Below are 14,667 nucleotides of genomic sequence, written 5' to 3' on the forward strand. Positions count from 1 at the left end.
ATCTGAGACATCTTGCAATATGTAATAGAAAAAACAACATATAAAGCAAAATCTATCAAATTCCTTAAATGACAGTTTCAGGAATGGGAAAAAATGCCAATGAACAAGCTTCTAGCAACCAGAAGCAAATAAACAATGAGACTTAAATAATGTGGAGACAAAAATGACGCCCATATTTTTTAGCGCCAAAAAAGACGCCCACACTATTTGGCGCCTAAATGCTTCGGCGCCAAAAATGACGCCATATCCGGAAACGCCGACATCTTTGGTGCAAAAAAACGTCAAAAAAATGACGCACATACAATCAATTTCCGGTGACAATTATGACGCCAGAAATGACTAAGAAATTTTTTGCGCCCAAAAAGTCTGCGCCAAGAATGACGCAATAAAATGAAGCATTTTCAGCCCCCGCAAGCCTAACAGCCCACAGGAAAAAAAGTCAAATTTTAAATTTAATATAAATTGAATATCCAAATGCATTATCCCAAATAATGAAACTGACTATCTGAAATAAGGAATATTGAACATCCTGAATCAAGGCAAATAAATGTTTAAACACATATATTTAGAACTTTATATAAAAGTGCCCAACCATAGCTTAGAGTGTCACAGAAAATAAGACTTACTTACCCCAGGACACTCATCTACATATAGTAGAAAGCCAAACCAGTACTGAAACGAGAATCAGTAGAGGAAATGGTATATATAAGAGTATATCGTCTATCTGAAAAGGGAGGTAAGAGAAGAATCTCTACGACCGATAACAGAGAACCTATGAAATAGACCCCGTAGAAGGAGATCATTGAATTCAAATAGGCAATACTCTCTTCACATCCCTCTGACATTCACTGCACGCTGAGAGGAAAACCGGGCTCCAGCCTGCTGCGGAGCGCATATCAACGAAGAATCTAGCACAAACTTACTTCACCACCTCCACGGGAGGCAAAGTTTGTAAAACTGATTTGTGGGTGTGGTGAGGGGTGTATTTATAGGCATTTTAAGGTTTGGGAAACTTTGCCCCTCCAGGTAGGAATGTATATCCCATACGTCACTCGCTCATGGACTCTTGCTAATTACATGAAAAGTAAATTTTGAAAAATTTAAGGTAAGAAAAAAAATTTCTTTTCTTTTTTTTTCTTTCTATATGTGCATTTCCCAAAATGAAACTGACAGTCTGTAAAAAAGGAAATATACTGATAAACCTGAATCATGGCAAATATAAGTATACACATTATATTTAGAACTTTACATTTAAAGTGCCAAACCATAGCTAAGAGTGTCTTAAATAAAGGAAAACATACTTACCAAAAGACACTCATCTACATAAAGTAGATAGCCAAACCAGTACTGAAACGAGAATCAGCAGAGGTAATGGTATTATAAGAGTCTATCGTTGATCTGAAAAGGGAGGTAGGAGATGAATCTCTACGACCGATAACAGAGAACCTATGAAATAGATCCCCGTTAGGATGACCATTGCATTCAATAGGTAATACTCCCTTCACATCTCTCTGTCATTCACTGCACTCTGAGAGGAACCGGGCTTCAGCATGCTGAGAAGCGCATATCAACGTAGAAATCTAGCACAAACTTACTTCACCACCTCCATAGGAGGCAAAGTTTGTAAAACTGAATTGTGGGTGTGGTGGGGGTGTATTTATAGGCATTTTGAGGTTTGGGAAACGTCACTAGCTCATGGACTCTTGCCAATTACATGAAAGAAATATATTATTTTTTTTAAGTGATGGCAAATCCTAGTGCTTGGATTTACCAGTGCTACACACTGATTGCATCCCCATTTCTAATCAAAACTGTCAATAAAATAAACACTCCTGATTTAAAGGGGGGAAAAGCCCAAACTGACCTTACTTACTGTGAAAAACCTATGTAATACATCTATATAACTACAGACAAAATGAGGAAGAAGGGAAGCTGAGTCCTGGAGTCAATGAACAAGTTTATTGCGGAGCAGGCTTCAGGATACAAGGTAAGCTCCTATCTTACGCGTTTTGCGCATGAGCACATGCGCTTCATCAGAGATGAACTACAGAGACAGAGTGAGAGAAATAAAACAAATGCATAGAGACAAAGAGAATATGTGTGTGGATATGTCCCTGGGCATATTTTCTAAATCACTGTGGGGTCCTTGCACCAGTCATCCCTCATAGACTATAATCTCTAGAGCTGCACCTGCCTATACCAGTTCCGCGCTTTGGCACAAAGGTACCCTCCAATCAACAATCGCTTTGACACAAAGGTACCCTCCAATAACCATATCCTATGTTAAGTGCATTAGACTTCCCACAAAGAAACACTTGCAGCACTGGAACCCTGAACCAATGTGCATCTAAGTAGGCACTGCAGCATGCAAGTGGTTTTCCTAAGAGCAGAGTTACCTGCCAGACACCTCTCAAGCACCGACTGTAGCCAGGTGATGTTCTGTAAACGGGCCAACACTTTTCCTTTCATTTCTGGATCTTTCTGCTTACAGAAGGCGTTCACCACCTCTCAAGAAAAAAAATATATTATCAGCAAGACTTTCATGCAAAAACATGAGAAAGCATCAATAGGCACGATCTGATGTCACATTATCCTCACATTGTAAAGTTGGCATGTTTAGGATATATTTGTTTAGACCACAAATCATTTAATAGCCCTCTTCCATAAAGGGTTTACAGTTTACTTATGGAAGATCGAGCTGTTTACTGTTGATCTGCTTTCCTATATTTGAATTATCGGGGGAAAAATGTATACAGTTTAATTTAAAGTATTATTTCAATATAGCACCTTATTTTACTGCTCTTATTGGATTGATCTGAAGTATTAAATCATTTCACATTCTAAGACGAAGCAAACAGCGTAGATGGATTAAAGATTGATTACTAGTGTTATGGCTACTTATAGAGGTAGGAATCAAAGTATTTGGGTCCTTACCGCCCCAATTTCCCTTTTATTTATAGGTAGGTGGGTAAAAGGAGAAAAGTCTCACTAAAAATAATATAAAAGGAAATGAAGGTTGTTTTATTCTATGTTCCAATATAAAAAGGTAAAATCTGACTTTTTATTCTTCAAATGAATATTCCGGTCCTAAAAAAAAAAAGAAGCTACGTTTGTATTTTGGCTAGCTGAGGTACTTCTATATAATTTTAATAGAATATCCTGAGTTTATGAAAGGCAACAGCAGAGCTCCAGACAGATAATTAGTAACAAAATGTGTCTAATGTGTGGAGTGTACTAATCAGTTATTCATATTCCACATATACTGTGTTTCCTCTTTTTTTTCCATTTTAGTTGAGGACAATTTTTCAAATTTGTTTGTATTAATTGCTGCTCATATGCAGGGTATAAACAAATTATGCTTACCTGATAATTTTCTTTTCTTCTGACGGGAAAAGTCAACAGCTGCATTCATTACTTTTGGGAAATACAGAACCTGGCCACCAGGATGAGGCAAAGACACCCCAGCCAAAGGCTTAAATACCTTCCCCACTTCCCTCATCCCCCAGTCATTCTGCCAAGGGAACAAGGAACAGTAGGAGATATATCAGGGTGAAAAAAGGTGCCAGAAGAACAAAAAATTACCGCCGCCTCATAGATAAAAACACGGGCGGAAGCTGTGGACTTTATGTTGTTCTTCTTAAATGGGGAGAGTCCACAGCTGCATTCATTACTTTTGGGAAAACAATACCCAAGCTAGAGGACACTGAATGCAAACAACGGGTAGGTACAAAAGGCGGCCTCTTCGAAAGGCACCACAGCCTGAAATTACCCGACACCCTATAAAAATAGATGACACGGGTGAAAACCCGAAGCCCAGGTAACTGCACATTAGTTACACCGCCAGCAAAGCTGAACTAGAGACCACTCAGTCCCAGAGTCCATCGAGCCCACACAGCCTCCGAGGAGTCAGTCCTGCGGGTCACGACTCCCATGGAGGTACCGGCCATAAGACAAGGACCGCTATCTGCCACCAAAAAGGAGAACAGATTCCCAGGAAAAATCCAAAGGATCATTCCACCTGGCTCAACAAACATAGAACAACCCAAGGTCTTACGATAGTAGCGCCCAGGGAGATGAACTCCCTAGAAACACAATGATCCAAAAAAAAAAAGAGATTCGGACACAGGGAACACGTCCCAAAAAGGACTCGAGGGACACCCTCATATCCCTGATCCAGACACATACTAAGGTACTCCAGAAAAACAAGAGTTCCCTGATGCCTCGTATCAGATCGAAACCTGCAGGATAGGCCAGCAGAGACAGCGGTAATAGGATAAATATCCCAGCAGTTAGGAAAGAGCTCTCCAAGAGAACACCAAACCATCTGAACAGGAACTCTCAATGACTAGCTTCCAGGTAGGAAAGCTGACTCAACCATAGCAAAACCCAAAGCACCGAAAGGAGTTTTAAAACTGCTAACCTTCCAAATGCTCACAGCCCTTCGAATATCAGACTCCAATGAGCATCTCCTGCCAGTACCAGATGCCAGTAGAAAAGAGGAGGACACCAAAAGTCCTCCCACCAAACGGGAGGACCAACTCTGGAAGAAAACGGTCAATACTACATAGATAACCGATCCCCAAGCTTCACTCCAGGGTAATGGTCCCAGCCCAAAGGCTAGTCAAAGACCTAAGACAAGAGTCCCAGACCTCTGGAAGAGAAAGAAGGGTCAACGAGTAACAAAGCCCCCGGGTAGAGCTCTGACCGCTACTACAAACAGCATGCTACCGTAATTCAGGATAGGCATTGTGCACGGGTACGAGACCCCCTAACACTGCTGTCTTCCCCAAAAAAGGAACACTTCCCAAGGCAAGAGGGCCCTCAGACCCCCAACATCTATATATCAGAATCCAACATTTAGCCGGAGCCCCAACAGGGTTCAAACCCTCAGCCTCCCGCTGCAGGAACGGTGGAACTAGTCACTACATTGCATCTCCCTTTCTGAAAAAACACAAGAAGGGAAAGGACCCTTACAAGGCAGGAAAAACAAGGACCCATAGGTCGCCATATAAAGCTGCTTTAGGCAAGGATATTCGTAAGACTTGCATTATGAAGAGTACATAGCCATAGCTGGATTTCAACTCTTGACCTTTAGCTTTCAAGGAAAACAAAATTTATGCTTACCTGATAAATTTCTTTCTTTATTGACACAGTGAGTCCACGGATTATCATCAATTACTGTTGGGAATATCACTCCTGGCCAGCAGGAGAAGGAAAGAGCACCACAGCAAAGCTGTTAAGTATCACTTCCCTTCCCACAACCCCCAGTCATTCGACCAAAGGAAAAGGAGAGAAAGAAACAACACAAGGTGCAGAGGTGCCTGAGGTTTATATAAAAAAACCTGTCTGAAAAGGGAGGGCCGTGGACTCACCGTGTCAAGAGGGCCGTGGACTCACCGTGTCAAGAAAGAAATACGTTTATCAGGTAAGCATAAATTTTGTTTTCTTTCTAATGACACGGTGAGACCACGGATCATCAATTACTGTTGGGAATCAATACCCAGGCTAGAGGACACAGATGATACGGGAGGGACAAGACAGGTAATCTAAACAGAAGGCACTACTGCTGGAAAAACCTCTCCCCCAAAAGAAGCCCCAGCCAAGACAAAAAATCAAACTAACAGAATTTAGAAAAAACTGTTCCACAGAGGCCTAATTTTTGAAGGCCCGAGAAGAGGACACCGCTCCTGTGGAGGGAGCTGAAATACACTCAGGAGGCAGCTGTCCAGCAGGCTTATGAGCCCTACGATTAACACTTCGCAACTAGAGACAAAAAGTAGAAGAAACTTCCCGGCATTTATGTTTATCCAGGAAAACAAAACAATGCAGAAGACTGACAAAGGTCCTGAGAAAGTAGATAAAATGTTTGGACACGCACAACAACTAGGATGTGCAACAGACGATCTTCATGAAAGAAGGAATAGGACAGAGAAAAGGAACAACAATTTCCTGAATAAAACTTCTGTCCTAAAAGGACCCTAGAAAGAAAACCAAACTTGGTACGGAGAACTGCCTTATCTCTCAAAAATACGAGATAAGGAGAACCACACTGCCAAGCTGAGAGTCCAGAACTCTCTGAGCAGAAGAAAGCAGAAGAAACAAACTTTCCAAGATATCTATGGAACATATAGTCTCATGGAGAAAAAACTTTAAGAACAAGGTTAAGGCACCAAGAAGGAGCAACCGACTTAAACACAGGCCTGATTCAGACCAGAACCTGAAAGGCTGAGTGGACCTAGCTGGGGATCGAACCTGCAACCCTTGGGTTTCTACAGAGCTCAGCCACAGTGCCTTAAGCAAGCTGATCTATCTGTCTGGTTATATTTAGATACAAGCATTCAATCTCCAAGCCGTCAACTTCAGAGAATGAAAAGTGGATGACATTTCGAAACAACATCTCTACTAGACCCGCCTACAGATCTTGCGAGGCCACGCAGGAGCAACTAGAAAACCAATACACTCTCCGACATGATCTTAACGAAGACTCATGGAAGGAGAACAAACCGAGGAAAAGGTTAAGTAAACCTGAAGTTCCAAAGAACTGCCAGAGTATCTATCAGAAAGGTATGAAGATCTCTTGACCTCGACCAAACTAGGGAACTTGGTGTTCTGACAAAACGCCATCAAAACCAATCCTGGTAAGCCCCAATTGGTTGATAACCTTAACACCACCTCCGGATGGAGGTCCCACTCCCCGAGATGGGAAGTCCGTCTGCACAGAACTCCGCTTCCCAGACGTCCACTCCAGAAAAGGGAATGGCCGATAGAAAGGACTGTGAGCACCTGCCCACAGAAAAAATCTGAAACACTTCCTACATGACTAAGGAACTCAGAGAGAAATTGATGTAAGCCACAGAGGCTATATTGTCTCAAGGCGCTGCTCAGACTAGAACCCGCTAAACTGGGCTAAGACAACTGAAGTCAAACCATCAGAGCATTGTAAATCGCTTTCAACTCCCAAATGATGAAAGGGAGAGCAGACTTCTCACTGGACCAACATCTGTGCGCCTTCAGCGAGTCCCAGTCTCCTCCCAGCCCAGCAGACTGGTGTTCGCAATCACAAACGCCCAGGAAAGTCTCCTAAGCATGTGTGCCGAGACCGAAATTCCTGAAAAACCACCACAGGAAGAGACTCCTGTCGTCTGGATCTATCCCCAGAGACATCCGAATAATCCCCATTCCTCTGACTGAGCATGTCCAACTGCAAAGCTCTCAAATGAAAAAGAACGAGGAATGATGTCCATGGAAACACCATCACCTCAATTGCCTCCATACACTGAACTGCAGATGCCGAACAGTAGACTAAAAAGAGAAGGAATTTGGTTTTTGTGTCAGAGGGATTTACATCGATAGGGAAACAATTATAGTCCCTACGCAAACTTCCCTGTAGCTGAGACAAGGGACTTCTTTCCAAGCTCCAATTCCAAACGTGAACGAAGCAAGTCAAATAAGATTTTACAAGAAGGATGTCGCCTAAACCAATATGTCGTCCTGGCAGGCCGCCACTGCAATCCCAGAATCATTGAGAAAACTCAGGAAGCTATGGCAAAGCCATTGTTGAACCACAAACTGAAAAAGTTTGGTCAGAAGGTAAAACGCAAAAATCTCAGAAGAACCTTTTAATGGGAACCTGAGAGTACGCATCCGTTAGGTCTAAGGTCATAATAAACTGACCCCTGCACCAAGGAAGAATGGAGCGAATAGCCTCCATCTTGAAGAACAGTACTCTGAGAAACTGTTTAGACAATTCAGTTCTAAATTAGGCCAAAAAGGTCCCTCTGGAACCACAAACAGAATGGAAATTATACAAACCCCTGTTCCAGAACTGGACAATAACTCCCAGGGAGGAAGATCCTGAACGCCTCACTTCTTATCTGACTGCAGATAATCTTGAGAGGTGAAACCTGCTCCTGGGAGGAAGGGGTTGAATTCCAAATCGAAACCCTGGAGTACTATACCAACAGCCCCTTAGGAATCTAGGACCTGTCGTATCCAGGCAAGACAAAAACTGAGATAGATTGCCCTCCATAGGATCCGATCTTGGCTTGGGAAAAGACCCCACATGCTGAATGAGAGTTAACTGTGGGTTTCCTTTACGAAAAGGCAACATTAGCGACAGAAAGAAAAAATTGGCCTCTCTGGAATCAGACCAGGTGTCGCACCAAAGGATGCCGCACATGTCTATAAAAGGTCTCCATTCTGAAAGGAGCATCTATCTTAATCAGAATAATAGAGGCTCTTACTACTTTAAGTACCATGCTGATAATTAAAGGAGACAGTTTAATACAGACAGGAGATGAGGAAAAAGGAATCCTTGACTTCTCCCATACCTGAGAAATTCTCCTAGCATAGCTGAGAACAGGAGAAATCTTTACCAATGAAACCTAGTGTATATAAAAATAACTAGATTCTTGAGGAGTGACAATGACAAAAGAGTTGAAGTCTACCAAAAAGCCAACCCCTCCTAAATAATACTAAAGGGTGTACAAGCTTGACTCTGAAGAGAACTACTTCAGCACCAGATGAAGGAATTACACTGTCGGAATCAGAGATTTAACCCTCAAATGCTACCGACTATCCTCCTTATCAGACTATAAGGAAGGCAATATGCATAGGAGCAAGCGGAGCATAAACCTTACTATCCGATTTATTAAATTTCCTCTAGCGATTTCCCTTTAATATAGGAAAAACAGATAATGCTACTAATACCAGAAGACACCTGGGCAATAATTCTGCAACAATCAACTCCTCCAGGAGATTGAGAGGAACTGCAGGGCACTGCATGTGACGCCATAAAAAAGGACTAGGGACATTTGAAGAGAAGCTGTGGCATTAGCCTAAACAGCATCATCCAGGGAGACATGAGGCTAAAATAATTTTAAAAATAATTATTTTAAAATATTTAAAATGACTCACTTTAAAATTATATATACTTTCTGTATTATAAATATACTTAGGAACAGACCTCTGTTCCATTCTTTAGTAAAAAAACAAAACAAAACTTTTTTCTTTTTTATATATATATATATATATATATATATATATATATATATATATATATATATATATATATATATATATATATATATATAAATTATGATAATATATGCTTATGAAAAGGAACTCTAACATAAACAAGGGACATGTATGAGACCTTGTAACAAACAAAACAATTGTGTACCATATCAGGGCAAAGAAAAAGTTTTCCATTGGTTCAAATACAAACTCTTTTCTCTTGGTATTCCTGAATGAAAAGGAGATAATTAAAGGAGACAGTGTTCCAACGCTTTTATTTACAGATCTAAAACACAAATGATCAATCAACAGAGCCATAGCATACTGAGCTATAAGTAGTTACTCAGCTCTAAAGTTAAAGCTCAACAGACCGTAACTCAATACAAGCTCCGTTTGTATAATCACAGAGGAGAGCCTGATTTTGGAGAACTAAGACTGAAAATCAGCTTGACACGGTCTCACAACCCTATCACCTCTCAGGATAGAAAAGAATAGAAACGCCACTCCACTCTCGGTCGGAGAGCGAGACGGGGACATTGAAAACTGCAGTCCAAGATGGTGCTTCTCCTACCCGAGAAGAAGGAGGCGGGCTCACGAAGACAGCATGGAGATGAAGCGCGCAAACATCACGCTTCATCCTGCCGCACAAAAAGGCATTACTACAGCCTGAAGTTTATTACACTCTTGTGCAGGGTACAGATATAAGCAAAATGTCATAGATAAAATGCACCACACCGCATCCTAAAAAAACATAAATAAAACGAGAGAAGTGCTCAACCTGGGAACGAACAATAGCATAATAGCTTGTTCTATGGCTAGTTACCACCCAAGAAGCAACCTCTTTTTGCTCAACATGTGCCTTTCACAGAGAAGAACTTTCCTGAAGCATATCAGTCTGATCCTGACTTAACAGTACAGTCCAGCCCCAAAATACCATGCAAACCCTCTCTGAACGAGAGAAACCGCAAAACCCCAAATGTACGTTTCGGCCTATCGTGGGCCTTGTCAGTAAGGTGCAGCAATATTTCTCTAGGCTCACTGAGCAACGGGTCCACGTCTGGGGTTGTCATGTTCCTTGTTCAGAGGAGAATTGCCTGGTATTTCGGGGCTGGACTGACCATGTTGGCGGGATCAGACGGATATACTAAAGGAAAGTTTTGCAATTGGGCAGAAAGAAGCAACTCCCAGGTGGCAACCGGGCCATAGAACAAGCTATTGATGCTGCTGTTTGTTCCTGGCAGACTGCTTCTCTTTCTGTTTTGCATATGTAAATATGACCCTGGGGATAGTCTCCCTAAGGGTGATGGGGGAAACCAGACGTGGACTCCTTGCCCAATGTGCTTAGAGGAATATGGCTGCACCTCACTGACGAGGCCCAAAGGAGGCCGAAACGATCGTCTGGGGTTGTCATGTTCATTGTTCAGAGGACAATTGCCTGGTATTTCAGGGATGGACTGACCATATTGGCGGAATCAGACATATACTACAGGAAAGTTTTCCTCTGTGAAAAGCACAATTTTTCAGAAAGAAGCAACTCCCAGGTGGCAACCGAGCCATAGAACAAGCTATTGATGCTGCTGTTCGTTCCTGGCAGACTGCTTCTCTTTCTGTTTTGCATATCCTAAATGGGATACTCCAACTCAGCGACATTGCTTCACATAAGGCAATGTGTGTTAGCTATGCAGTTCCTTAGAAATGGCGCCCTATGCGCTCTCTTCTCAGTCTTATTAGAGAAAGCTGCCCAGGTACAGATAAAAACTCATATTAGATTTAAGCCCCAAGGTGGTTAACCCCTTCCTTACTATGAGGGAGATTAACCCCTAGTCTCCAAGTCTCATGACTAATGTGCCTGCATACTGCCCTAAGTATCCCTCAGGATTTGTCCCACTAACAGCAGAGGGTCCTTAACCCCATCAGTGCCAGCCTTCTAGCCCCAGAAGAACAAAGGCACTTACCTGCATTCTAGCCATCCGGCAGTCAGATAACTCAGATAAAGTTTGAGAGGATGCCACTCCTCACAGAGACCTGTGTAAAAAGAAAGACAGAGTAAGCTTACTCAGGCTTTCTATACCAGGGCAGCAACATGTTAGGAAAACAGCAAAGCCTACTTTACAAGTTCCTAAATGCTTTAAAGTCACCACAGCCCCGCTGAAGAGACTAACGTGGAGTACAGCTAGACCCAAATCGTGATGGAAGGCCAGAGCAATCTTGCCCAGACTTCAAAATAAAAAAATCTTGATAGAAGAATCTTAATCAGGACACCTCATTACTTCACCTCTTCCTTGTACTAGAGGCAAACAGAATGGTTGTGGGAAGGGAAGTGATACTTAACAGCTCTGCTGTGCTGCTCTTTGCCTCCTCCTGCTGGCCAGGAGTGATATTCCTAACAGTAATTGATGACGATCCGTGGACTCACTGTGTCATTAGAAAGAAACATAGTTTACCACTAAGCCATTGTGGGACACAATCAGATACTAAGGTAACTCCGAATCAAGAGAACCCAACCCCCGCTCTAGAAGAGAAGGGAACGAAAACAACGGAAAACCACCCTACCATAGAGACGAGACCCCTCGGCCATATCACCAACCCAGTTGAAAGACACCTGGAGTCTACAGGAACATCAAATGCCCCAGAAGACCAGTAGGGACCCGTCAGAAAGACCTAGAGCCTAAGCCACAGCAGATAGGCATCTCCCATGAAAAACAGAGCCCCGGCCCCCTCAGAGAGGCACACAGGACCACAAACACCTAAGGTGAGACCGAACCGTCCACACCCATCTAGGGAGAGACATGGATCTAGGCCAGGGTCCTCAAAAAACGGAATTGAAAGATCTAACTTGCAGAGGAACCCTAAGCTGCCTCCTACGATAAGGAGCGCACCATCTAAAGTCCGTAGACTTGGCGATCTAGCAACACCCTCAAACCCAAGTGTCTGAAAGAGCTCCTGAACAGTTTAACACTGGCAAGGTAGCACCAACACCCGGAGGTGAATGAGAACTCTGGACCTTGCTTGCCAACCCAAAGAGTTAGACGTAAAGCCCCCTCCACAAAGCCCTAACGGAACATTGAGGATAAATGGTCAACTACCTGACCCCAGAAGGGCGACCATCTGTAACCAACCTCGACTCTTCACAGTTAAGCCCCAAGGCTAGAGTTGCCATGAGGACACAAACACCAGAACGTCGAGACCGTGGCCAAACCAAGGGTATAATATGGAAGAGACAACAGCCAGAGATCCTTGTAGTATCGATCTCCCAAAAGAAAATCTCTATAACAGGGTAGAAGCTGGAGCCTCGCAGCTCCACACAGAAGGCAGGGAACCCCTGCACACCACCTCTTAGAGTAACTCAACTCTGAGCAGAAGAAGGATATGCCCACGCTTCCAGACCAGATGATCCACCCAAGGCGGGAAGGAAGGAGACTTGGCTACCGTAAGAAAATGTTTAATAGGCTAAAGAGTCAGCATCCATAAGAACTTGGAGTGAAGACGCAAATAGTTTGCCACTTGGAACACCAAACCACATAGGTCACTCACATCTCCCAACTCCAAAGGAATGGAATTTACTGTTCTGAGTCCCCAGGGACCTGAAGAACCATGACGACGTCTGCAAAAAAACAGATCCGTATCCCAGGCGAGTAGCCCGAACAGCCGACCTTAGATCGGTACTTACAACCCTCCAGTCAGAGGGGTTGTATTTAAACAGTAGGCCTCAAACTTCGATAGGATCCAAGCCCGGAGTCCATAGCAATAGGCCAAGTGACATTCAGAATCCGACAGGATTAAATCAGCACCACGAGGGTGACATGAACCCAGGTAACAGCCGAAAAGTGTCCAACCAGTACCTGCCTGGTATAAGGACACTCCAGAACTGCCCAAGGTCCAAGAAAATTCGAGCCGAAGGATCCATAAATTAACTAGAAAACATACTTCTATTCAAAAAGAGCGCAACTTCCGAGGAAGTGCCCACGCAACCACAAAATCGCAAGTATCGGTTCCAGAGAAGAACGTTCTCAAAAACTAAAATCTAACAGACATGAGCTTATGAAAAACAAATGAAACACATCCATCCGGATCAAAATAAAATGAAGGCAGCACCCATCTGGTGAATGCCCAAGGGGAATGAGAACGCCAACGGGACCAGCCGATCAGAGGCCCCATTCACTCAAGCTCAGAACTGGAACGGAAACAAAGAAAAAATAAAATGGAGACGTTAAGGAGATTGGCTTCATCCCTAAACGTCATATCCAATTTGCCATCCAGTATCTAAGGCCTCGGATCCCTCGGCCCACTCGGGCTGGAATCCTCGAACATTGCTAAAACATGTCTTAAAAGAACGCGAAGACGTGCCAGCCTATAACGAAAGGCAAAATCATCCCTCGCCAGATCAACAAAAGATCCTGGCCCCGAGGTTGGGGCCCCTGAAGCCTCAGAGCCAACGCTTCCCCAGAAGGCGAACTGAATCAGGCGATCACACGGCCGACGGGCCCTGGTTAACAGAACACGGACAGAATCTTAGAAATATTTCACTTGGGAGATATAAATGAGTCGGCGCCATAGAAATGGCCATGCAGAACCGTGCCGTAACCTCTGGAGGAAACAAGCCACCCTCCGGAGAAGGAGTAAAGGTCATAGGGACACCTGCTTGCGTAGCCGAGAAATAGTCTGGGGCACGTGCCTCACGGGACATGGAAACCTCGGAGGCGGATGGCTTAACGCACTGTAAGCTCCCTGATTCGGGAGAAGAGAGTACTCTAGAACGGCAATCGGAACATAACTGATGGGCATTGATTACCCGGGCCATTTCATATTCATCACTCGTCGCATTCTGCGTATCGGATGACATCTTTGTCTTACGTATCAGAATCCTCCATGATTTTAGGATTACAAAAATTACAAAAACTAACTGGCACCCTTTTTACACCCCCAATGGCTGGGGCACTCACCATCTCCTGTGAACCAGACAACTCACGAGCCAGACTCTCTCTGTCGCACACAGTCAGCATACGGAAGTAAGAAACAATGTAACTGCACCCGTCACAAGGTGCACCGTGCCAGTCACCAAAAGAAACAAACTGCACCTGTCAAAAGGTGCACCGTGCCAGTCACCAAAATGGCGCTATCTCGAGAGACTGCGTCACTGAGATAAAGCCATTATGTTCTGAAAGGCAGAGAGCCTAGGTATTGCTACACATTAGCAGATAGAACCAAATAACAAACATGATTAAGTCCCCCCCTGTTCAATAACCCCCCCTCAGGAGATATTAACTCATGATTCCAACCTTGTTTTGTTAACATTACATTCACATATCGAAATAAAATGAAACGATCTTACCGGACTCTACACCGTGGACATGAACTTGAGTGAATAAAGGTAGGCAGCGAAACTCGTCAACGCCGATTACCAAGAAGCTGTTATTATGAGTCGGGGTGGGTTCGCAGGAAAACTCTCCCTGCATCTCCGGAGGCTGATAGGATTACTTAAAACTCCAGTCCCATTGCGAAGAGTACTACCCTCCATAAGAGACTATCTCAAACTTCTGACACTTCTCTGCCAACCTCCTGTGACGAAAGGCAAAGAATGACAGGGGGATGAGGGAAGTGGGGGAGGTATTTAAGCCTTTGTCTTTGCCTTCTCCTGGTGGCCAGGTTCTG

The 14,667-nt window shown here is 43.6% G+C and overlaps 1 protein-coding gene across 1 annotated transcript in view; it reads right to left on the reverse strand.

Annotated features, from left to right (window-relative positions):
* Positions 1–14,667, reverse strand: part of FANCD2 (FA complementation group D2) — a gene marked incomplete in the record, with an annotated part of 1,113,076 nt that overhangs the window by 419,345 nt on the left and 679,064 nt on the right. The window contains 1 exon segment of the mRNA XM_053689418.1: positions 2,397–2,505. Within this exon segment, the coding sequence (XP_053545393.1) occupies positions 2,397–2,505 (109 nt within the window).

This window comes from Bombina bombina, chromosome 7 (genome assembly GCF_027579735.1).
Source record: "Bombina bombina isolate aBomBom1 chromosome 7, aBomBom1.pri, whole genome shotgun sequence".
Classification (NCBI taxonomy): domain Eukaryota; kingdom Metazoa; phylum Chordata; class Amphibia; order Anura; family Bombinatoridae; genus Bombina; species Bombina bombina.